Source organism: Suncus etruscus, chromosome 16 (assembly GCF_024139225.1).
Source record: "Suncus etruscus isolate mSunEtr1 chromosome 16, mSunEtr1.pri.cur, whole genome shotgun sequence".
Taxonomy (NCBI): Eukaryota; Metazoa; Chordata; class Mammalia; order Eulipotyphla; family Soricidae; genus Suncus; species Suncus etruscus.
In genome coordinates, this window is record NC_064863.1 from 67,281,360 (window position 1) to 67,308,492 (window position 27,133).

General features: G+C 38.4%; 1 protein-coding gene across 1 annotated transcript in view; it reads left to right on the forward strand.

Annotated features, from left to right (window-relative positions):
• Positions 1 to 27,133, forward strand: part of FRAS1 (Fraser extracellular matrix complex subunit 1) — a 377,453-nt gene that overhangs the window by 287,882 nt on the left and 62,438 nt on the right. The window contains 7 exon segments of the mRNA XM_049789877.1: positions 12,627 to 12,777; positions 14,248 to 14,407; positions 15,917 to 16,085; positions 19,048 to 19,294; positions 20,504 to 20,848; positions 22,524 to 22,684; positions 24,204 to 24,351. Coding sequence (XP_049645834.1) covers positions 12,627 to 12,777; positions 14,248 to 14,407; positions 15,917 to 16,085; positions 19,048 to 19,294; positions 20,504 to 20,848; positions 22,524 to 22,684; positions 24,204 to 24,351 — 1,381 coding nt within the window.

The following is a 27,133-nucleotide window of genomic DNA, read 5'->3' on the forward strand; positions in this document are numbered from 1 at the left end:
TATGATCTCTCTTTATCATCTCATCTGATTTTACCTTACATGTTTGGCACTATTCATTCTCTTCTCAATACTCTGCAATGTGCTATTATTTAATTTTACTGATAGAATGTGGTAAATGTGTCTAAATGTTTTATGGGTACAGTGTTGCCACATGATACCCACTAGCAGTATCCCTCTAAATCAGTTCACTGGGCCCATTCTGCCTTCTAGATTTTTATTCTCATTTTTACCCTATTGCAAAACTCCCATCAGTCACCAAATAAGCTCTTGTTTGCCAAGGTCATGCACATGTTCTCATTCTGCTTGATCCGGTAATATTTATTACTACTTACCACTCCCTTTTCTCTCTTAAATATTCATTCTCACTGAATATTTGTGGTTAAGTGAATTAAAGTTTAACAAATAAATTTGAATAATGTTATGAAATAAATATTCATCTTACTTAAGATTAAGCACTGTAATTAATTACTAAATCTATTAAATGGCCATAGTCCCTGTACTATGTCATTCTTTCAAAGATCCAACCTTATTTATTAATTTTCTTTTTAAACCATTGGGATTTACAAAGATATTCATAGTCATGTTTTAGACATACCGTGTTTCAGAATCAATCCTACCACCAGTATCCCAGTAATTTCAATATTCCTAGAGTGTATTCCTTGCCACCACTGCTGCCCTCCCAGCCTCTGCATAACAAATCCATTTTTAATTTTGGTTGTTAAAGTTTGGGTCTCATGATTCCATTGTTGTTGACTGTGGCTTGTAAAATCAGTTCTGTTCTTTCTTAACATCACAAAATGCACATAAGACCTTGTGATCCCTGTTCTTCATCTTTTCATATTTATATTCCAACTCTTCCACTCAATATCTTCCCTTCTCCTTAGTCTGGAACCTAGAATCTTCTCAATAACCCTCATCTGAACCATTGCATTTCTTTATGCAATTATTCTAAATATTCTAAATGAGTGATATCATCCTGTACTTATCCTTCTTCTGACTTAATTCATTTAAAACAATATCTTCCAGTTCCATCCACATGTAGGAGCAAATTACATTATTCCATCATTCCTTAAGCTATGTAGTATTTCATTGTGTATATGTACCACATCTTCATGATCCATTCATCTGTTGTTGAACATCTTGGTTGATTCCAACTCTTAATCATTGTACTGAGTGCTGCAATGAAGAGTAGTGTGCATACATTCTTTCTGTTGAGTATTTTCCTGTACTGGGGATAGATACCCAATAGCAGGAATGGATCATATAGCAGTATGACTCTGAGTTTACTAAGAACCCTCCATACTGTTTTCCATGGGGGTTGGGCCAGAAAGCATTTCCACCAGCAGTGGATGAGAGTTTATTATTCACCACCTCCCCACCAATATTAATTGTTCCAGTATTTTAGTTTTTGTTTTTGGACTACACCTAGTGATGCTCAGCGGTTACTCCTGGCTCTGCACTTAGAAATTGCTCCTGGTTTGGGGAACTATATGGGACACCAGGGGATCAAACCACGGTCTATCTTAGGTTAGTTGCATGCAAAGCAAATGCCCTACTGCTGTACCACTGCTCTGGCCCCATTGTTCCAGTATTTTTCATATTTGCCATCCTCACTGGTATAAGATGATATCTCATTGTCTTGATTTGGACTTCTCTAATGACAAGTGATAATGAGCATTTTTTCATGTGCCTGTTGGTCATCTGTTGGTCTTCCTCAGGTAGATATGTTTCTCTTCATTTCTTCTCCCCATTTAAAATAGGATTTTTAGGTTTTCTGGGGTTAATCTTTGTGAGTACTTTGTATATCCTAGATATTAACCCTTTATCTGATGTGTTGAGAGAAATTATTTTCTCCCAATCAGCTGTCTGAGTTTTAGCCCATTTTTCTTTTGACATACAAAAACTTTTTAGTTTGATGTATATCCATTTATTCAGATTTGATTCTATAGATCTTGCCATTGGCATCCTACCTTTGAAAACTCCTTTGAGGTCTAGGCTTGGAATGTACTGCCCATGTTTTTCTCAATGTAATTTATAAATTAAGATCTGATCTTAAGGTCTTTGATCCATTTTGAATTGATTTTTGTTTAAGGTATGGGATATGAATTAATCTTTAATTTCTTACATGTGGTTATTCATTTGTCCCAACACAATTTGTTGAAGAGGCTTTCTTTCTTCCATTTCATGTTCTTAGCTTCTTTGTTAAAGATTAATTGACCATATACTTGGTTGTTTATAACTGGATATTCTATACTGACCCATTTGTTTGAAAGTCTGTCTTTGTTCGAATACAATGCTGTTTTGATCACTATAACTTTGTATTACAGTTTCAAGTTAATGAGAATCCTCCAGTTTCTTGTTCCTGTTGTTGTTTTCAGTATTGACTGTGGGGTCCTTTGGTTCCACACAAATACTAAAATTGACTCCTCTAAGTCCTTGAAGAATGTTGTCTGAATTTGGACAGGGATTGCATTGAATCTATATAGTACTTTAGGCAATGTGATCATTTTGATAACATTTATTCTTCTACTCATGAGCATGGAATGTTTTTCCATTTACTTAGTTCTTCAATTTTTTTTCTTAAGTATTTTGAAGTTTTTATGTTTTGGTTTTGGTTCTGGGTTTTGGGCCACACCCAGTGACACTCAAGGGTTACTGCTGGCTATGTGCTCAAAAATTGCTCCTGGCTTGGCGGGGGATCGAATCCGGGTCTGTCCTGGGTCAGCCGCATGCAAGACAAATGCACTACCACTGTGCTATCGCTCTGGCCCCTGAAGTTATTTCAGTGTAGGTCTCTCACCTCTTTGATTAAATTGATTCCCAGACACTTAATGGTTTATAAATGAACAGATTGTTTGATCTCTTTCTTCTTTGAGTCATTTGTATAAAGAAATGCAACTGAGTTTTGTGCATTGGCTTTGTATCCAGCCATGTGCTGTATTGGTTTATTGTTTCTGTGCTCATTTTTTTCTTATTTTTTTAATTTATTTTTATTTTTTAATATTTTATTTTTGATCAAGGTGGATTACATATCTTTCATAGTAATATTTTAGGTACATATTAACATTGAAACGGGGGAATTCCCACCACCGAAGTTGACCTCCCTCTCACCCCATTCCTAGTATTCATCTGATACCCCCCTCCCTGACCCCCTGGGCTGCTAATATAAGTGATCCCCTCTGTATCTAGCTTGTTGTAGGTTGGGTATCGATTCTTTTGTTGTTGGTTTTGGATTTGGTGATTAAGTTTGATCATTTTTATTACTGTTTAATGATCATACAGTTATTTGGACTTGGTACCCTCTGTTATTTGCCTCTCAATTTGAGGGCAGAGCAAAATGGTTCCAGTTATGTGGTTCTGTATGCAAAAACAGAATTAAAAAAAATTTTAAAAAAAAGGAGAGAGGACTGAACTTTGCTGGATCTCAGATGCCAGCACCCTTCTGCCTCTCTACTCTGTTGTCCTGCATTTTTGGCTTGATTTCACCCTTGGTGCGGCTCATCAGCCAGCCTGCCTTCCTGTGAACTTTCCGGGGAGTCTGCCTTCCCGTGAGCCTTCCGTGGAGGTGAGTCGACACGCCCAGAAAGGGAGGAGCCACTGAACTTCGCTGGATCTCAGATGCCAGCACTGTTCTGCCTCTCTACTCTGCTGTCCTGCATTTTCGGTCTGATTTCACCCTTGGTGCGGCTCATCAGCCAGCCTGCTTTCCTGTGAGCTTTCCGGGGAGTCTGCCTTCCCGTGAGCCTTCCGTGGAGGTGAGCCGACACGCCCAGAAAGGGAGGAGCCACCGAACTCTGCTGGATCTCAGATGACAGCACCCTTCTGCCTCTCTACTCTGCTGTCCTGCATTTTCGGCCTGATTTCACCCTTGGTGCGGCTCATCAGCCAGCCTGCCTTCCTGTGAACTTTCCGGGGAGTCTGCCTTCCCGTGAGCCTTCCGTGGAGGTGAGTCGACACGCCCAGAAAGGGAGGAGCCACTGAACTTCGCTGGATCTCAGATGCCAGCACCATTCTGCCTCTCTACTCTGCTGTCCTGCATTTTTGGCCTGATTTCATCCTGGTTGCGGCCCATCTGCCAGCCTGCCTTCCTGTGAGCCTTCCGTGGAGGTGAGTTGACACGCCCAGAAAGGGAGAAGCCAGAGGAGCACGGTTGCTCTGCTCCCCTTCGCGACGGTGCACAGCATTTAGCCAATGAATACAATGACAACACGTAGAAAAACACGCAGTACTAGTGTGACAATGGGAAAACAACATGGGCCAGTGCCAGACATAGAGAATGAAGATGGCAACTCTGATGACTTGAACATGATCAACCACCTAGTCAGTCTCTCAGATAAGGAGTTTAGAGTTGCAATATGGAACATGTTCAAAGAACTCAAACAAAGTATAGAAGAGAAAACTAAAAAGAATCAGGAGAATATGAAGATAGAAATGAGAAAACTCCAAACGGAAATTTCAGATCAAATAACAGGTCTGAGAAACTCAGTAGATGAATTGAAGAAAAACATGTTTGAGATTTCCCACAGGTTAACAGCAGCTGAGGATAGAATCAGTACACTGGAAGATGAGATACATAACAATTACATACAGCAGAAGAAATTGGAAAAAAGCCTCAAAGCAAATGATCAGACAATGGAAAAATTACTCAAAGAATGGGAACAGATGAAAATAGAAGTCTATGATAAGCTCAACAGAAACAACTTAAGAATCATTGGAGTCCCAGAGACTCAGGAAGAAAATCTCCGGGAAGAATCAACAGTCAAGAACATCATTAAAGAGAAACTACCAGAGATAATGAATACATGTGATCAAATCCTGCATGCCCGAAGAGTGCCAACTAAAAGAGACCCCAGAAAAAACACCCCAAGACACATCCTAGTCACAATGACGAATCCCATAGATAGAGACAGAATTCTGAAAGCAGCAAGATCGAAAAGAGAAATTACATTTAAGGGAACATCCTTGAGATTTACTGCAGACCTGTCACCAGAAACACTCAAGGCCAGAAGACAGTGGTGGGACATAGTGACAAAACTCAATGAAATAAATGCTTCGCCTAGAATACTGCACCCAGCAAAACTCACTTTCAGGTTTGAAGGAACAATACATAGTTTCACAGACAAACAACAGCTCAAAAACTTCACAGACTCAAAACCATTCTTAAAAGAAAAACTGAATGGCATACTTTAAGACAAGGCTTACCAACAGACACACCAAACTTTAATATAAAGATGGCACTAACTCCCAGGACAATTCTTTCTCTCAATGTCAATGGACTAAATGCACCAGTTAAGAGACACAGAGTGGCTAAATGGATCAAAAAACTCAATCCAACCTTCTGCTGCCTACAAGAAATGCACCTGAATAGTCAGAACAAACATAGACTCAAAATAAAAGGCTGGAGGAAAATCATCCAAGCAAACAACACCCAAAAAAAAAGCTGGAGTGGCCATATTAATATCAGATGATGCAAACTTTATACTTAGGAAAGTTGTAAGGGACGAAGATGGACATTTTGTATTAATCAAGGGATATGTACAGCAGGAAGAAATCACCCTCCTAAACATATATGCACCGAATGAGGGGCCAGCAAAATATTTAATACAACTGTTGACAAATCTGAAAAATAATATCAATAACAACACAATAATTGTGGGAGACCTCAACACGGCATTGTCAACACTAGACAGGTCAACCAGACTGAAAACCATAAAGAATATACTAGACCTGAGGAGAGAAATGGAAGTAAGAGGCCTAGTAGATATATACAGGACACTCCACCCCCAGAAGCCTGGATACACATTTTTCTCTAATGTACATGGGACATTCTCTAGGATAGACTACATGTTAGCACACAAAACATATCTCCATAATATCAAGAGGATAGAAATTTTGCAGACTGCCTTTGCTGACCACAAAGCCCTGAAATTATATATAAACTACAAAGGGACACAGAAGAAAAATTTTAACACCTGGAAGTTAAATAGCCTCATACTGAATAATCAGTGGGTCCGAGATGAAATCAAAGAGGAAATCAAAACCTTCCTGAAAACAAATGACAATGGAGACACAATTTATCAGAACCTATGGGACACAGCAAAAGCAGTACTGAGAGGAAAATTTATAGCTTTGCAAGCACACATCAGGAAAGAAGAAGGGGCATACCTGAATAGCTTAATGACGCAGCTCATGGAATTAGAAAGTGCTCAACAAAAGGATCCAAAAATAGGGAGGCAGAAGGAAATAACAAAGCTGAGAGCAGAAATCAATGAAGTGGAAACCAGAAAAACCATCCAAAAGATCAACGAAAGCAGAAGTTGGTTCTTTGAAAAAATAAACAAGATTGATAGACCACTGGCAAAACTAACAAAGAAAGAAAGAGAGAGAAACTTGATAACTCGTATTAGGAATGAAAAAGGAGAGATCACTACTGATATGGTAGAGATTCAAAGGGTATTCAGAAACTACTTTGAGAAACTCTATGCCACTAAAAATGAAAACCTGGAAGAAATGGATAAATTTTTGGAATCTTATAATCTTCCACGATTGAATGTAGAGGATGTAGCATATCTAAACACACCCATTACTATTGAGGAAATTAAGAAAGTAATCAAATGTCTGCCCAAAAACAAAAGCCCAGGCCCAGATGGATTTACTAATGAATTCTTTCAAACCTTTCAAGAGGAACTACTACCAATCCTGGCAAGACTCTTTCATGAAATTGAAAAAACAGGAAAACTTCCAAATAGCTTTTATGAAGCCAACATTACCTTGATACCTAAACCAGACAAAGATGCTACGAAAAAAGAAAATTACAGATCAATATCGCTGATGAATGCAGATGCAAAGATCTTCAACAAAATCCTGGCAAATAGGATTCAATGCCTCATTAAGAAGATCATCCACTACGATCAAGTAGGTTTCATTCCAGGAATGCAAGGCTGGTTTAACATCCGTAAATCTATCAACATAATACACAACATCAACAGCAAGAAAAATAAAAATCACATGATCATATCAATCGACGCAGAGAAAGCATTTGACAAGGTCCAACACCCATTCTTGATCAAAACTCTCAGCAAGATGGGAATGGAGGGAACCTTTCTCAATATAGTTAAGGCCATCTACCACAAGCCAGAGGCAAATATTGTCCTCAATGGAGAAAAACTGAAAGCCTTTCCTCTAAATTCTGGCACAAGACAAGGCTGTCCTCTCTCACCACTCCTATTCAACATAGCACTGGATGTACTCGCTATAGCGATTAGGCAAGAAAAGGATATCAAGGGAATCCAGATAGGAAAGGAAGAAGTCAAGCTCTCACTGTTTGCAGATGACATGATACTCTACTTAGAAAACCCCAAAGACTCTATCAAAAAGCTTCTAGAAACAATAGACTCATATAGCAAGGTGGCAGGCTACAAAATTAACACACAAAAATCAATGGCCTTCCTATACACCAATACTAATAAGGAAGAAATGGACATTAAGAAAACAACTCCATTCACTATAGTGTCACACAAACTCAAATATCTTGGAATCAACTTGACTAAAAATGTGAAGGACCTATACAAGGAAAACTATAAAACTCTGCTCCAAGAAATAAGAGAGGACACGCAGAAATGGAAGCATATACCCTGCTCATGGATTGGCAGGATTAACATCATTAAAATGGCAGTACTCCCCAAAGCACTGTACAGATTTAATGCGATCCCCCTAAAGATACCCATGACATTCTTCAAAGAAGTGGACCAGGCACTTTTGAAATTTATTTGGAACAATAAACACCCTCGAATAGCTAAAGCAATCATTGGGAAAAAGAATATGGGAGGAATTACTTTCCCCAACTTTAAACTTTACTACAAAGCAATAGTTATCAAAACAGCATGGTATTGGAATAAAGACAGGCCCTCAGATCAGTGGAATAAGCTTGAATACTCAGAGAATGTTCCCCAGACATACAATCATCTAATTTTTGATAAAGGAGCAAAAAATCCTAAATGGAACAAAGAAAGCCTCTTCAACAAGTGGTGTTGGCAAAACTGGGTAGCCACTTGCAAAAAATTGAACTTAGACCCCCAGCTAACATCATGTACGAAGGTAAAATCCAAATGGATTAAAGACCTCGATATTAGCCCCAAAACCATAAGATATATAGAACAATACGTAGGTAAAACACTCCAGGACATTGAGGCTAAAGGCATCTTCAAGGAAGAAACTGCACTCTCCAAGCAAGTGAAAGCAGAAATTAACAGATGGGAATATATTAAGCTGAGAAGTTTCTGCACCTCAAAGGAAATAGTGCCCAAGATACAAGAGCCACCCACTGAGTGGGAGAAACTATTCACCCAATACCCATCAGATAAGGGGCTAATCTCCAAAATATACAAGGCACTGACAGAACTTTACAAGAAAAAAACATCTAATCCCATCAAAAAATGGGGAGAAGAAATGAACAGACACTTTGACAAAGAAGAAATACAGATGGCCAAAAGACACATGAAAAAGTGCTCCACATCACTAATCATCAGGGAGATGCAAATCAAAACAACGATGAGATACCACCTCACACCACAGAGAATGGCACACATCACAAAGAATGAGAATAAACAGTGTTGGCGGGGATGTGGGGAGAAAGGAACTCTTATCCACTGCTGGTGGGAATGCCGTCTAGTTCAACCTTTATGGAAAGCGATATGGAGATTCCTCCAAAAACTGGAAATCGAGCTCCCATACGATCCAGCTATACCACTCCTAGGAATATACCCTAGGAACACAAAAATACAATACAAAAACCCCTTCCTTACACCTATATTCATTGCAGCTCTATTTACCATAGCAAGACTCTGGAAACAACCAAGATGCCCTTCAATAGACGAATGGCTAAAGAAACTGTGGTACATATACACAATGGAATATTATGCAGCTGTCAGGAGAGATGAAGTCATGAAATTTTCCTATACATGGATGTACATGGAATCTATTATGCTGAGTGAAATAAGTCAGAGAGAGAGAGAAAAACGCAGAATGGTCTCACACATTTATGGGTTTTAAGAAAAATGAAAGACATTCTTGCAATAATAACTTTCAGACACAAAAGAGAAAAGAGCTGGAAGTTCCAGCTCACCTCAGGAAGCTCATCACAAAGAGTGATGAGTTTAGTTGGATAAATAACTACATTTCGAACTGTCCTAATAATGAGAATGTATGAGGGAAATTGAGAACCTGTTTAGAGTACAGGCAGGGGTTGGGTGGGGAGGAGGGAGACTTGGGACATTGGTGATGGGAATGTTGCACTGGTGATGGGTGGTGTTAAAAAAAAAAAAGAAAAAGTATAAAAGATGCACTACAATTTAGGATTAACTGGTCTGTGTGAAAAAAAAAAGAAAAAAGGATGATGTGCATTGTAAGACTGAAATTCAATCATGAACTATTTTGTAACAAATGTGCTTAAATGATGTAATTATACAAAAGGAAAAATTTTGCTTCATGTTTGACATCATTAATTTATTCATGATTAAATTTAAATCATGATTTTAAAAAAAAAAAAAAAGGAGAGAGAAGAAATAGAATGGGGTAAAAGTACCACAGACCATAAGTGGGCAGAGTCCTTCTCGAGGATCTAAGCTTCAGTGTTGAGTGAAGAAAGGGAAAGAGAATGAGGATCAGCACAATACAAAAAGAAAAATCAAACAAGAAATCCAATGAGCACTACAGCACTAGACATATGCACCAACATTAATCATGCTTCTAAAAAAAAAAAAAGTCAAAACGTAGCACAAAGGAAGAAAGGAAACAACAACGACAATAACAAAACCAAAAAAGCAAAAGCAAAGGCCCCCCCAAAAAAACCAACCAACCAACCAAACAAACAAACAAAAAACAAGGACAAAACTCAAATTTGTGCTGGTTCCTCTTTTTTTTTTTTTTTCCTTTCCTTCTGCATAGGCACAGTAAATATTGAAGCATGTTGTCATGGGATTAACTACGGATGGCACGTGTGTTCATTTACTCTCCCCTAGATCCTTCTGTGGTGTATGGGAGATATCTGCCCCATCATGAATGATAAAATCAGACCTCTGTATCTTGAGATCTTGGTTTCTGTACTGGTCAAGGAATGGCACTTATCGTTATGCTTCCAGGAGACCCGTTCAGTTGAAGTTGTCTCAGTCATACCTCTGGAGTTAGAGATCTTGGTTGTTGTACAGATTGTAGGTTGAGCTCTGGAATATTGCTTTTTTTTATTGGACCCAGGATACTTTCTGCCCTTTCATGGTTGTAACCGTCAGTCATCTGTAGACAGCGAACTTGGCTATTGCGCAGATCTATGATCATTTTGGTGAACTTTTTAGGGTCTTTAATGTATACCACCATGTTATCTGCAAATAAAGATATTTGACTTCCCCTTTTCCAATTGAATTTCTTTAATTTTCTTCTCCTGCCTGATTACTATTGTTAGGACTTCTAATGCTATGTGGGAGACAATGGACATGCTTGCCTTTGCCTGACCTCCTTGGTAATGTTTTCAGTTTTTCACTTTTAGAATAATATTAACTATAGACTTTTTATGATAGCTATTACTATCTTGTAGAAAGTTCTGTTCACACCTATTTTTCTGCAGGTTTGAATCATGAATAGGTGTTTGATATTGTCAAATGCATTCTCTGCATATCTGTTGATATGATCATAGGATTTTTATTTTTGCTTTTACTGATGTGGTGTATTATAACTGAGTTGCATATGTTGAACTACCCTTAGATCTTTGAGATGAAACCCATGTAAAATCATGATGTACAACTTTTTTTTTTTTAAAGTGCTGGTAGATTCAGTTTGCTATGACTTTGTTGAGGATTTTTGCATCAATGTTCATGAGTGTTTTCTTTCTTGGTAGTATCTCTGTCAACTTTGGGAATCAGTGTAATGTTAGCTTAATAGAAGGTATCAGGGAAGTTTCCCCATCTCTCCTATATTTTGGAAAAATTAAAGGATCAATGGCAGTAATTCTTTTCTGAATGTTTATTCACCCATAAACCCATCTGGTTTAGATTTTTATTCTTGGGAAGATCTTAATTACTGGTTTAATTTCCTTTCTTGTAACTGGCCTGTTTAGACTATCTACTTCCTCCTCAGTTCATTTTGGGAGATCATATGGTTCCAGAAATCTGTACATTTCTTGTAGATTCTCTAACTTAACAGAATATAGTTGTTCCAAATAATCTCTCATGATATCTTGGTTTTCTGAGATTCTTTTGTAATTTATCCTTTTTTATTTCTGATGATTTATTTGTTTATTTCTCTTTTATTCCTTGTAAGTCTTGACAATGGCTTTTCTATCTTGTTTATTTTTTCAAAAATTCAGCTCCTTTTTTATTGATTCTTTGTATTGTTTTCTTGGGTTCTATGTCATTGATTTCTACTCTAGTTTTTATTATTTCTTTTATTCTACTTGTGTTTGGGTTCTTTTGCTGTTGGTTTTCCAGATATTTAAAGTATGCCTACAGGTTGCTGATTTTATTTTTCTATTTTTATTAGATACACCTGTATCATTACAAGTTTCATCCTAAATGCTTCTTTTGCTATGTCCCATAGATTGTGGTAACTTGTTTCCTCATTATTACTAGTCTAAAGGAATTTCTCTCTTCCTTGATTTCCTCTTTGATCCAGCTCTTATTAAGCAGTATGTTGTTCAATCTCCAAGTACTAGAGTTTCTCCACATCTTTCTTTTACAATTAATCTTTATCGTTGTGGTATTGTGGTCTGATAAGATACTTCATATGATTGTTTATGTTTGTGAATTTTTGTAAATTAAACTTTTGTTCTAGAATGTCATCTATCTGGGGGCTGAAGTGGTGGCACAGTGGTAAGGCATCCGCCTTGCCCGCGCTAGGCTAGGAAAGACTGCGGTTTGATCCCTCAGTGTCCCATTTGGTCCCTCAAACCAGGAGTGATTCTGAGCGCATAAGCCAGAGCATCACCAGGTGTGGCAAACAAAACAAAACAAACAAAAAACAAAAAACAAAAAGAATGTCATCTATTCTAGAATGTTCTGTGTGCATTAGAAAAGAATGTATATTCAGTTTTTTGAGGATGGAGGCTCTGTATAAATCCATTAATCCCAGCTCTTCTAGTTTCTCATTTAGAGCTCCTACATCCTTACTGATGTTCTGCCTAGTGGATCTGTCCAGTGGGGAGAGTGCAATGTCAAAATCTCCCTCTACTATCATGTTTCATGCCTGTGTTTCTCAAGGTTTGTGAGAAAAAATTCTTATATAAGTATCCAACCTCCTTTCAAGACAAAATTCAAATCCCAATACCTCAAATGTCTTCTCCAACGGCAGATGGGATGAACCTATCCTTCTCCCAAGAGTAAATAGGATTCATTTTGTATCTTTCTCATTGCTCTGGCCGCAATTACTCTGTGAACTTTTCTTCCCCAATGAAGTGGGAACACTTCAAGGGTAAAGATTTGGATGGTGTCTATGCTCATAACCTCTCCAATCCTGACAACATTTCCATGCAGTAAATGTATTCAGTAAATCATTGCTGAACTGAATTAAATCTGAGTCAGAGGGCTTCTTTTCACTGTATTCCCACCTCAGGAATTAAACTTAATGGGTTTCTATTTCAGGCAACCAACCTGATCACCAAGAAGGAGCTGCTGACCATTGACCCAGACACAGAGGACCAGCAGCTTGTGTATGAGATCACGGACGGCCCTGATCATGGCTATGTGGAGAACAAGCTACAGCTTGGCAGGGCTGCTGCAACATTCACACAGGGTAGGCACCAAGGAACCTGGAAAGTGAGAGAAATCTAGTCCCTTGACACCTCGTTAGTCCCCTGATTTTTCTTATAATCACTTTTTTTTGTTTGTTTGTTTATGGACCACACTCAGCAGTGCTCAGGATATCTGCACTCAGAAATTGCTCCTTGCAGGCTCAGGGAACCATATGGGATGCCAGGATTCAAATCACGGTCCTTCTGCATGAAATGCAAACACCCTACCTCTATGCTATCTCTCTAGCCCCCATTATAATCACTTCTTAGCTACTATCCCTGCAAGTAACCTATTCACCAGCAAAGACATCTTTTGTTATCTTATCACCTAACAGAAGTTTTGCTTTTCCCGATTCTCTCCCTCCATCCCACGTCATCCTTTTACTCTGAACTGTGACAAAGAAAATTTGTCTTTACCATTCTTTGTCAGCTCCCAGATTGTTTTAGCTTTTGGTTAGGTTTTTTTGTAAGCACAAAACAAAATATATTATCAAACTTTATGAAAGATCTGGTTTTGTGTGATATATTTTTATTCTCTGAGGGTTTTTTTTTGAGTCCTTATCAAAGAAATTAAAATCAGCATGAATAGGTTGCTCAAAAAAAATAATCTCCTATTGAGTCACATACAGCTGACTATTTTGTGTGTTAGCTTCTTAAGAACTTTTTGGAATCTTCTAAACTTCATCAAGGAGGGTCCTGATTGAGAGAGAGTGGTCATTGCTTCATGTTCCTGTCTCATCTCTTTTTCTTGTTCTCAGTTTTCGTTTCCTATTATCAATGCCTGTAAATGAGCTATTTTAATCTAACCCTAGATTTTCTTCTTAGCATATACCTTCCAAAGAACTTTATTTGGAAGGATTTCAGGGTGGAAATGAGTATATTTAAGCAGAGAAAAGAGCCAAAAACCTCTCTCTGTCTGTTCTCAGATTTCTATTAAAATTCCATAGTTGTAATATTAAAGTGCTTTCTTTTCGAACATTGGAATTCTCATTTTATAATAGTGGAAGAGCATTTTCTATGCATAGATACTCATGTTTTATTACAGGTAACTACAGGATTTTATTTGAAAATATGACAAAAACATTTATTTTAAGGATACTATGTTTTTTGTTTTTGTTTTTTTTTTATATTTTTTAATTGTGACCAAAGTGAATTATGAATCTTTCACAGTAATATTTAAGGTACAGAGTGACATGAATCAAAGCTATTCTCACCACCAGTGCTGTCCTCTCTCCACCCCTGTTCCCAGCATACATCCCATATCTCCCTCATTTTCCCCCACCCCCCCCCAAATTGCTAGTGTAATTGCTCCCCTCTGTGTAGAGTTTGTTATAGATTGGATACTATATTTTTGCTGGTGTTGGAAAAATAAGTTTTGTTTGTAACTCATTAGAATATATTGTGTATTGGTGTGGGGATCTATGAAATTGTCTTTAACTTCCTGTGTAATCTAGTGTCTTTCTTTACCACAGAGGAGGTGAACTTGGGTTTGATTCGCTATGTGTTGTTTGAAGAGAAGATCCACGAGATGATGGATAGTTTTCAGTTTCTGGTGAAAGACAGTAAACCCAATGTGGTCAGGGACAATGTCTTCCACATCCAGTGGTCCCTTATCAGTTTCAAATATACCAGGTACATTTGCTACTTTGAGTTCATATTTGGATATAAGTCTAGCAGTTAGAGAAAATCAGGAGGAAGTCCTCTGGGATTCAGCTTTGGTTATGTGATGATGATTATTGGGTGATAGCAATTTTATAATAGCACCAAACAGTTCACAGAAACTATAGCATCAGACATTGCTCTAGGCACTTGACAGGACTATTTAGTTCTTATAGTTATGAAATTTGTACTACTGTTTATTTCCACAACATCAAAGTATCAGAAACCAAAAGAGGTTCCACAGCTGTCAAAAGACTAAACTCTCACCTGCAACCTTTACAATAGTACACAGCCTTGGTTTAATGACCATCCTCAGAGATGAAAAAGAGAACCCATACTATACTCACGATTCATTCTAGATAAAATACTCTACATACGTTACGTTTGTTTCGTTGTTTTTTTGTTTTGGGGTCACACTGGCTATGCTGAAGGTTTACTCCTGGCTCTTCTCTCAGGGATCACTCTTGGCAGGTTAAGGGGACTGGATGGGATGCCAAGAGTTGAATGAACCCTTGGCACATAATCCAATTTGGTCATGCTCAAAATAAATTTCCTACCTACTCTATTATCACTCCAGCCCCAAACCCTACCTTCTTATTTAAAATTAATTACACTTGGACTATTTGCTTCCTACTTTGCAAAACTATGCAGATTTCCATCAGCAAGTTAAATTAACCCTATGTCATAGTTCAGTCTGACATTATGAAATTCCACACAGTGGTATATAAACAATAAAAATGTATTTCTCACAATGACAAAAACTGAAAATACCAAAATCAAGGTGCCAGCCAGATGTGATATCAATTTCTGGGTTCAGTGACTTCTCGCTATGTTCTCATATTGCAACTAGGAGCAGAAATTCATTGGGTTCTCCTTTAGTAGGAGAAATTCACTCATTCATAAGTACTCCATTCTCGTGAGTTAATAAAATTCCATCACATGATGGAATAAGTTTTAACGTGTGATTAGTAGGCCAGTGGGAACACCCAATCACTGTATCCTCTCACCATGTTTGCACAGATCTCCATTTGTCTACCTACCTACCCTATCTATACCAATTCTCATTTTCTTCCCTTAGACACTGCCCTAGCTCTATTATCACTTCTTAGAGCTCCAATCTAGAATTGAGTCTTGCACTAAGCCATGAATTGCCTTCCAAGTTGTTTTCTTCCCACAAAATTCATTGACTGAAGTTCACTGTTACCCTAGGGAAAAATTGTTTATTGTTAGTCTGTGTTCTAAAATATGAATTGTTCATTCCTATGTCCTCTGAATGAACTTTCAACTCTTTTTAAAAATGAGAGTGAAACCCATCTACATCTAGAGCTTCCTTGGTAACTTGTTATGAGTGCCTGATTTCTTAGAGGAACCCAAATTCTCAACTTCCAACATCAATAACCAATCAAAAGCGGTAGGAAATATGCAAATAGGTCTCACAAACTGAGCCAGCATTTCAGAGAATGCCTCTCTCTGTGCTTCTAGCTACAACGTCAGCGAGAAAGCAGGATCTGTCAGTGTTAGTGTGCAGAGGACTGGTAACCTCAATCAATATGCCATCGTTCTGTGTCGCACTGAGCAAGGCTCTGCCAGCTCCAGCTCCAGGCTAAGCTCCCAGCCTGGCCAGCAGGACTACATGGAGTATGCCGGTCAGGTAGGTGTCTGAGGGGCTTCTGTTTACTGGACTGTTGGCAGACTTCAGCCAGGGTTCTGGCATGCTTGTAGGCCCCAGTGGCTCCTACTCACTGCACTTTTCCACTCATCTCTCTTTTGTTAGCATACTTCTTTACAAAGTTTTCTGATGTTCCCTTCCCAATGTCCCCTATGTTCTTTCCAGTCTAATCTTCAACAGGTTGACTGCCAGAAGTCTATGTTGTATAGCTCCTCAAACTGTACACATTTTGCTAAATGACCGCAAAGTGTTCAGAGCATCTTGTACTTCACTTCACTTTGGTGTTCCAACCCTTCTTCTCTGCCTTCACCTTTTTTTATCTGAAGGGAAGGAAGAGAGTTGGGGATGGGTGGCAGGTGGGGATACCAATTGGACGACTCTTGGTAGAGAATCACCTGAAAGAAAATAGAAAGATAAACTATTTTAAAGTAAAGATAGAGGAAAGTATGTGCTTTCAATAGGTGAGTAAAAATAGGGTTTTATGGTGCATTGTATAGTGGGGGACAGGATCAAGAGAGTAGAGTACAGGGGTTAAGGTGTATGCCTCACATGTGATTCCCTATACTGGTTGGATGACCAACACAACATGGTCCCCTGAATGCCACCAGGGTGTCCCATGTAATGTCTTGAATTTGAAGACCCAAGTAAGTCACATACTTGATGCAACCAGTCTGGTTGATGGAGAATCACTGGGAAGAGCCCCCAGACACCATGAGCACTATTTGAGAGCACCCTTCCCAACTACTTAGTGAAACAGAAGTGAGACTAAGAGAGGGCACCGTCAGAAGAGCAGGTTCAGCAAGAAGATGACCCTGATTCTGTCTGGGACCTGTTGCCTGTGAGTTGTCTCAAAGACAGTGAATTGGCAGATGTTGATCGGTGGGTGTGCTAAGAGAAGACCTGAAGTAGAGAGAGATATCTGCAAGTTTCTGACCCCCGTAGTGATGACTATTGTTAGGTGTGAGTGAATAACAATGGACAGGGGAAAGGCAAAAAGGAAACAGAGTAGAGCTAAATACTGAATTTCTTATGGCAAGCAACCTATATTTTGATATCTTTTTTGTTTGTTTTTGTCTTTCTCTTTGTGGGGCCACACACTGGCTATGCACTCAGAAATTGCTCCTGATTAGGGGAACCATATGGAATGCTGGGGATTGAACCAGGTCCGTCCTGAAAACACCCTAGTACTATGCCATCACTCTGGCCCCTATTTTGATATCTTAAGTGAGATATAATGTAGGGCACTTAGTAGGTAATTTATCCTTTTTTTTTTTTCAGAAATTTTATCAGGGGATCAGCAACCTGTATTATCTCTTCAAGCTCACTATGAGTTATCCTTGAGCACAAAGTCAGGAGTAATTCCTGAACATTGTTGGATGTATCCTGAAACTAATTATGAAAATAGAAAAGTTTTATTAATTTATGAAAGTGTAATATCTGTAAAGAGGTGTGGATTCTCTCTGTGAATCATTTTATGTGGACTCTGATATCAAAATTAAGAGGTTGGGGAAAAAACAGGTAAACTAAGGAGTCTTTTAGCAGCTCAAAAAGGCATATGTAGGGGCCAGAGAGATAGCATGGAGGTAAGACATTTGCCTTGCATGCAGAAGGACGATGGTTTGAATCCCGGCATCCCATATGGTCCCCAGAGCCTGCCAGGAGCGGTTTCTGAGCATAGAGCCAGGAGTAACACCTGAGCACTTCCGGGTGTGACCCAAAAACCAAAAAAAGAAAAAAAACCAAAAACAAAAAAGACAAATAAACAAAGCATATGTTCTATAACGAAATATATAACAAATAAACAAAGCAATATGTTCTATATCAAAATATATATCTAGTAAGTATTTCATTGAGTTGGGAGTGTTTTGATATCTAGATGTTGATCAATTAATTATGAAATAATTGTTAATGAAAACTGTGGTTTTCAGATTTATGTGCCCAAAAGTTTTAAAAAATTACTTAGATATATCTGCTGTCTAGATTTGCACAAAATTTGAGTCATCTATCTTGGTGTTGGACAAAGGAATGATCCTAGCTCTATTTAAAGGTTATGTTAATGGTATAGATATATCGTACAGCACGTAATCCATTTCCCTTGCATTCAGCTTATCTGAGTTTGATCCCTGGCAACCCATAAGGTTTCCCTGAGCCCTACCACGAATGATTCCTGAGTGCAGAGTCAGGAGTAATTCCTGAGCACTGCTGAGTGTCATCCAGAAACAAAAAATAAATAAAAATAAAAAACATAAAAATGAAAGGTAACTGAGTAATCAAATGGCTCTTGCTGTCTCAAGTGAGTTTATTAAATAGAGCATGAACTATGATGCTTTTCTGAACTTTAAAGTTAGGCTGAGATGTCACTGAGAGTTGGGGTGCCTTCATAGCAAGTCATTTTCCCCACTTACCATCTAGTGTAGTCCTAGAGGCCCCCAAACTCCACTGACACCATATCACGAGATTGGGTATTGAGGGGTATTGAGACATCAGAGCGAGAACAGGGCCATTTGATAAACCACAAAATAAAGAATTTCAGAAGGGCTGGAGTGGTAGCATAGTATAGGAATTTTTGCCTTGCAGACAGCCAATCTGTGTTCCGTACCGGCATATCAGATGGTCCACCATGCCTACCAGGAGTGATTTATGAGCATAGGGCCAAGAGTAACCACTGGTGTGCTGCCAGGTTGGTTTAAAAACAAAAATAAATTGTATACCCAATTATATATTTACCTTCTATGCTACAGTATAGGAAATCAGCCCATTGTACAGATCAAGAAGGGGTGGAGGTAGCCAAGTATTGTCAATATAACAGGAAGTTATGTGTGGCCTAACTAGCTATTTTATTCACTGCTTGCTCACTGAGCATGGATTCTCTTTTCCATTATCTGGAAAAGCAAATTGGGAAGTTGAGGCACAGCTTGACTTCTTTGTTGTTTCCCTGTGACAGGTGCAGTTTGATGAACGAGAGGACACCAAGTCTTGCACCATTGCCATCAATGATGATGATGTGTTTGAGAATATTGAGAGTTTCACTGTGGAGCTCAGCATGCCGGCATATGCCCTATTAGGAACAATCACCCAGGCAAAAGTTATTATCAATGACACTGAGGATGAACCCACACTGGAGTTTGATAAGAAGACCTATCAAGTCAATGAAAGTGCTGGCTTTCTGTTTGCACCTATCAAAAGAAAAGGTCTGTTGGTGCCAAAGATGACACAGAGCTATAGTTACATTTATTGATGATAAATTAATGTTACTGGGCCCAATGCTCAGGTACTAACTAAATTAACTCTGTGTGTAGGTATTATACATGCACTAATTCATTTCATTCCCTATAACAACCATATTATAAGTCTCCCATATTGAGAACAATTAGAAAGCTCTTTGCTAAATTTGGTAATTTTCCCCTGAATTCTTCAATAGGACTAGAAGACCAGTTGTATTTAACTTTCCAAATTATTTATAAATGTTATATTCTTAATAGATCTATGACATTTTAATAGTCTTGATCAAAGAAAGAAGCTATGGTTAGAACTGGTCTCATTTAGCATATGGAATATTGAAAGTATGTTTAAAGAGTGCCCTACACGAGTGCCTCAAAGAGAGTATGGATGGGATATAAAACAATGAGGAAATAAAGGGTGATTCCTGAGGGCAAAAGAAATCAAAGATTGGATAGACTTATGCAAACAAAAATTGAACAGTTATGAACGCTCAATACAGAGACTTTAAAACACATGGAAATTAAATTCCCATTCAGTCACAAGACTGCAAAAGATTTTAAATGAAGTATTAGTATAACAAATACTGTGGCTAGCACAAACTCTTGGTGATGCCCCTTTGGAAAACAGAAAGGCCCTACTGATTGCCTTGCCAGCAAACCAGACTCAAAGCAAGAAGATGGCAGCTTTAATAAGTAAATTGTATAAAGAAGCAGGTGGGTTGTATTTTGTTTTGTCTTTCTTTTTTAAACAAGCTGCTTCTCCCTGGGAATTAAAGTGCAGAAGTTTATTCAGAAAGGCAGTGATCTGTGTTCATAGCACTACCTTCAGGACACAATTACTTTGCTACTTAAAATACCAAATATGTCTTTTATCTTTCTACCCGCTGTGGTCTTAGATGGTGAGCAATGAGTCTTGTGAATTAACAGAGCACAAAATTCACAGCGTAGGAAATCCATTTTAAGTTGTTTGGTGAAGTATCTGGGGGTAAATTAAGTCCTCAAGTGGTTTGTGCCATAAAAGCTTAAAGAAAACTATAATGCAGAGGGTTCCTTTATATTAAGGATTTGAACAGAACTAGCATGGAACCTGTCAGGTGGGGGTCTAACTCAGTAATGACCGAACTTGACATTTTAAGAACTGGCTTAGATATATGGACTTTCTCTTCATTTGTATTTCAGGGGACTCGAGCAGCATTGTTTCTGCAATCTGCTACACAGTTCCTAAATCGGCTATGGGAAGTAGCCTCTATGCTCTTGAATCAGGCTCTGATTTTAAATCTAGAGGAATGTCTGCTGAGAGTCGTGTGATATTTGGGCCTGGTATTACCAAGTCCACCTGTGATGTCATGCTCATTGACGACAGCGAGTATGAAGATGAAGAAGAGTTTGAGATTGCCCTAGCAGATGCTTCTGACAATGCCCGCATCGGAAGGGTGGCATCTGCGAAGGTGCTCATCAGTGGGCCCAATGATGCTTCTACCATTTCTCTGGGCAATACAGCCTTCACAGTTAGCGAGGATGCAGGTAAGGGAGACAGTACTTGAGTTCCAACATGCCTTTCCTGATCCCTTTCTTCAATTATTTTCCTCTTGTTTTAAGAATAGTTTTTAAATATTCCTAAACTGAGAATATTATTTCTCCATGATATCATTGTGCTCTGAGGCCATGTACCAAGACCAGGGATGGAAGGTGGTAAAGGAGAGGCAATTTCTTCAGTTTTCTTTCTCTGATTACTGATGGCAGGGAAGGGTCTGTCTTAGGAATGCACAAACTGATTTTTCTGGTCTACAAGGGGAGAATATGTAGCCAGGCACTTGGGGCTAATTTTGGGGAGGGGTGAGATCTATTGAACTTGGATGTGTTATGCAGTAGTTTGCTGGCCGCTTAAACAAAATAAATGTCAAAATTTTAAGTGACTGGGCCAGAGAGATAGCATGGAAGTAAGGCTTTTCATGCAGAAGGTCATTGATTCGAATCCCGGCATCCCATATAGTCCCCGGAGCCTGCCAGGAGCGATTTCTGAGCATGAAGACAGGAGTAACCCCTGAGCACTCCCGGGTGTGACCCAAAAACGAAAATAAAAAAATTTAAGTGTCTATCTAATGTTTTAAAACAAATAATAACTGAGAATAGTCAGAAGAAGGCTCATTCCACCCAGGCGCCTACCCTCTTCTACCTACACAGGCCCTGGACATTGTTTACCTGCTGTTGGCCAGAGAGGCAACAGCTGGATGATTTCCTATTGATATGAGCTACATAATCAAAAGGTTTTCTGAATTGAAAGTTGAAATTCAGAGAGGTAGTGGAACCAAGTATTTTTGGTCACATACTGAATGCTAGAGACTATAGCTAGTACTATCCAGAAGTTTTCATTTATTCTCCTATGAAAGAAGTAATATTACAGATAAAAGCAAATGGAGGGCTAAAAAGGCCAAGTATATAGCAGAGTGAGTATTAAAGGCTGGACCTTTCTATTATAAATATTCTCATTCCTTTTCTCTTTTACCATATGACCAGCCCTTATTGCTTGGAAGCTTTCAGCTGTGATTGCTGAACTTTTAATGTAGTTTTTCTCTGACCTTGGTTGTGAAAATAGCTAAAAATATACATATTGTCATTAGAACTCTACAAAATACAATGTCACAGTGAATCAAATTTGAACTACCTTCTGGAGATAATCAGTAAGCACATGTGGTTTAAATAAGGATGTGTGCACCTCTTGGGTAAAATAGAGAAATCAACCCAGTTAGGAATATTTAATTAGGAACATTCAGCTTCAGGTCCTGTAGAGTCCCCTAGCTGGTTCTTTCTTAATTGAGTTTTTTCTACCTCACCCCTTAGGCCCTAGTCTCTAGGTTTATTCTTTCTCCATTTTTCAGTTGGTTCTCTCTAGTTTTCATTGTTCTTTCCTGTGAACACTTATTCTGAGAGTTACAAAACCACTTTCCTTTTGGGGTTGACCCTCAGGACCACCTCTGTGGGTCCCTCATCCTATTCATTATCTGAGTTTTAATGAATGATGGTTAATGACACCTTTCAGTCTTCCCTGGTGTGACGCACAAAAGCACCACTGAAATAGGGCAAGATGCACTAACAGGATTAAGCTGACTCTGGCCGTTCTTATAAGGGAAAGGGTTTGAAAATGCTGATAATTTTCTGACTTAGGGTTATTGCTGATATCTCAGTGCTCTCACTCCAGGCACAGTGAAAATTCCAGTTATCCGCCATGGCACTGACCTTTCTACATTCACATCTGTCTGGTGTGCAACACGTCCCTCAGACCCAGCCTCAGCCACTCCAGGAGTTGACTATGTTCCCAGCTCTAGAAAAATAGAGTTTGGGTCAGGAGTCACTGAGAAGGTGAGCAAAATGCAGTGAAAAACCAGTAGAAATTTTTTGTCTGTTTTTGGGCCACACCTGGTGACACTCAGGGATTACTCCTGACTATGCACTCAGAAATCGCTCCTGGCTTGGGCGACCATATGGGATGCCAGGCATCAAACTGAGGTCTATCCTGCATCAGCCGTGTGCAAGGCAAATAGCCCTACTGCTGCACTATCGCTCCAGCCCCATCCAGTAGAATTTTTTAATGATATCTCTAGTTTGCTTTCCAGGTTCTTTGGAGGACAGGACTCTAAACACCACCACCCTTTACAATATTATTGTCTTCTTTCCATTCAAAATACAACCGATTAACAAGAACTAACCTGGAAAATATCTTCTAAAAACTCTTCAAATGACATTTTCAGCACCAGTATTCATTGATTTAAATTAGAAATTGCTCACCTAAAATTTAGGTTAGAAACCACATATCTAGAAACAATATTTGTGATAAACCAACAATTACTCATGTAAATTTAAAAATATACTTTATAATGTATTTCTTCACTTTAAGGATGGGGTGATAGCTCAAGGTTAGCCATTGTTTTACATGTAGGAGGTCTAGATTCTATTCCCAGAACCACATTCTGCCACAAGAACTTAACTGAGTAACCCTGAACACCATCAGTTGTGACCCTCAAAACAAACAAAACATGTCCTTGAAAGATCTAATTGATGGCTCAGTGGCTAAAATGCCTACTTGCAGGTTTGAAATTGTGAGACCTTTCTCCTGTGCTTCAGTATGTGCTAAGCACAATCCTGATAGTACTGCTCTTTGTTAATCCCAGTGCTACAGCAATTTTCCAGCCACACTATGGCCAAGTATAGTAGCACTGACATTAAAGAAGATAATCCCTTAGGAGCACACAACTAAATCAATATGGTTGCACCAAGGCCAGGAGTGTGACCCCCCTCATCAGCACACATGCAACAAGTACAACTGAAAGGACTATGACCCTGGAAAGCACCTCAGCCAAGAGTGCAAGCACCAAAACCTGGTGTTCAAGATTCACACCATGTGTGTACAAACCCCAGTCCTTGCTACAACATCAACAAAGGAAATTGTTAAAAATGAAATGTTTAAATAAAAAAATATATTTGGGGACTGGAGCAATAGTACTGTAGGTCAGCCCAGATTACTTTGTGGGTCAACCCAGATTCAATACTTGATTCCGTATATGGTCCTCTAAGCCTTGACAGAGGTACAGAACAATAAGAGAGCCCTAAGTACCACTGAGTATGGCCCAAAAAGCCAACCAAAAAAAATGTACACTAAGACCATTCAAGAAAAATAAATACCCAAGGGTAAATGAATGTTAAGTATTTGGCTTTCTATAATGTTTATTTTATTTTAAAATTGTTTTAATTCTTTTAAATGACTGAGATATCACTGAAATAAAATATGCTAGTTTTAGGTATATGTAATTCAATACTTGTATATTTATAAACTGATTGATACCCACTATAATGGTAGCTAACATCCTAATTTTTCTTCTAGTATTGCACCTTGACTATTTTGGATGACACTCAGTATCCAGTAATTGAAGGGCTGGAGACATTTGTGGTTTTCCTCAGCTCAGCACAAGGGGCTGAGCTGACCAAACCCTTCCAGGCTGTTATCGCAATTAACGACACATTCCAGGACGGTAAGAGACTAATGATTAAAGAGATTCAAAAGACGCTATTTCTAACGTTCCTAATTTTCCATGTAGTGACATTGAAACTCATTAACATTTTCATTTAAGAAGTGAATGTGGCTTTATGAGAATGAGTAAATGTATGTATACATTTTTGTTGGTTTTGGGGTCACACCCAGCAGTGCTCAGGGATTACTCCTGGTTCTGCACCCAGAAATTGCCCCTGGCAGACTCGGGGACCATATGGGATGACAGGATTTGAACCAGGTCCGTCCTAGGTTGGCTGCATGCAAGGCAAACATCTTACCGCTGTGCTATCACTCTACCCCCTATGTGCACATTTTTATCTAGAAATAACAATTTGTGTTTCTATAAGTTTCTATAGTTTCTATGACTATAAACCATAAAATTGTCCTCAAAAAACTCACTATCTCATTGGAGGATCAGAATATTAAACAGAAAAAATGAGAAGTTATTATAATAGATCCTCTAATCGTACTGTAAACGCTCAACTGTCAGTAAAAGGCATTGAATAGTAACTATATATGGAAGAAATAGAAAAGATATCACAAAGGAGGTTTTAGTTAATTAGGGTCTTCATATGTGATAGAAATTTACTAAATGGGGTTCAGAAAGATTGAACAACAGGTAGGGCACTGGCCTTACTGTCAACCTTGGTTTGATCTCCAGCATTTCATATGCTTTCCATCCCTCAAGTACCATCAGGAAAGATCCCTGAGCACAGAGTTAGGTGTAAGCCCAGCTCACTTCCAATTATGGACCAACATCCAAACCGCCCCCCAAAAGGAAGTTCATGGAATCAATAAAGTTTTGTTAAATAGAAAGATTGTACATAATAAATATATTAAATTTCAAAACATTCATATTTAAAAACTAGTAAGACTTTGAGAAGGCACTTTGGTTTTGAATATTAGGAGAGATTTCATCTCCCAGAAGAAGGAAATGATATATTCCTAGGAGTGGTATAGCTGGATCGTATGGGAGCTCAATTTCCAGTTTTTGGAGGAATCTCCATATCGCTTTCCATAAAGGTTGAACTAGACGGCACTCTAGGAATGTTCCTAGGAATATACCCTAGGAACACAAAAATACAATACAAAAACCCCTTCATTATACCTATATTCATTGCAGCTCTATTTACCATAGCAAGACTCTGGAAACAACCAAGATGCCCTTCCACAGACGAATGGCTAAAGAAACTGTGGTACATATACACAATGGAATATTATGCAGCTGTCAGGAGAGATGAAGTCATGAAATTTTCCTATACATGGATGTACACGGAATCTATTATGCTGAGTGAAATAAGTCAGAGAGAGAGAGAAAAACGCAGAATGGTCTCACACATTTATGGGTTTTAAGAAAAATGAAAGACATTCTTGCAATAATAACTTTCAGACACAAAAGAGAAAAGAGCTGGAAGTTCCAGCTCACCTCAGGAAGCTCATCACAAAGAGTGATGAGTTTAGTTGGATAAATAACTACATTTTGAACTGTCCTAATAATGAGAATGTATGAGGGAAATTGAGAACCTGTTTAGAGTACAGGCGGGGGTCGGGTGGGGAGGAGGGAGACTTGAGACATTGGTGATGGGAATATTGCACTGGTGATGGGTGGTGTTAAAAAAAAAATTGATTCCATGTCTTCTACTGGTTCAGAAGCAATAGTATTAATAATGGTCTGAATAAAATAAAACCAAAACAACAATAGAAAAGTGGAAAAAGTATCTATGAGAAAAAAAAAATGAAACAAGTCTTATTTTGTATCTTACATTCTTTTAACTATATCAGACTATTAAGATCATTCCACTAGAATCATAGAGGTTATCATCAATAATAATATTTAATTCCTAACAAGCCTTCTGATAATATGAATGTTTATGGGATAATTCTTAGCAAAAGTACTGGATTTCCTTGGCCCAGGAGATATAGGGTTTCTCCACCCTTGAAGTATAGTGTCATGGGATTGACTGTAATAAAAATTATATATAATAAAAAAGTACTGGATTTAGGAAAAAAAAAAGAAGGAAATGAATTGAGATAGAGAACAATATTAATTTTAAAGAGATTTTATGTTCTAGACTAAAGAATTTGTGATCCAAGGGAAGCAATGGGTGTCATAGCAGAGGAGTGGGGGTTTTGTTTAGGAAACTATCACTAACTCTCCAGAGAATGGTGTGCTGTAGTGAATAGGCACAGAAAATGAGAAAAATACAAGTAACTATTGTAATCTCACCTAAATAATATGAGGATGAACAAGGAAGAATAGTGGCTTTTCAGAATGATCTGCAGAAATGTAGAATGTCTAATGTTAGAAGTGGAGGAAGATCAAGTCAAGCCCTCCTTAGCATCCCCCAAAGGTTGACATAGGCCTATGATGCAATTATTCTAGTCACTGAGAAGTCACTGAAGAAGGAATAGGCAACATAGTAGTGTGATCTTTAATACTTTTCTTTATTTTTAATAATCTACTTATTTCTTTTTTGTTGCTTTCTTTTGTGACCATATGTGACAATGCTCAAGAGTTACTCCAGGCTCTGTACTCAAGAAGAACTTTTGTCAGTTCTCAGGGGACCATATGGGTAGCCGGGAATCAAACAAGGCAAATGCCCTACCTGCTTTCTAGTGCTCCTGCCCCAATAATTTAATTTCTATATTATAAGAAATCAAGTGACTAAGAAGGTAAAAATTATATTATGGAGTTCTTTCTTCTACTTCTGTCTCCTTATCCTCCAATTCCCTTCTGTATACACAACATTTGTAACTAGTGA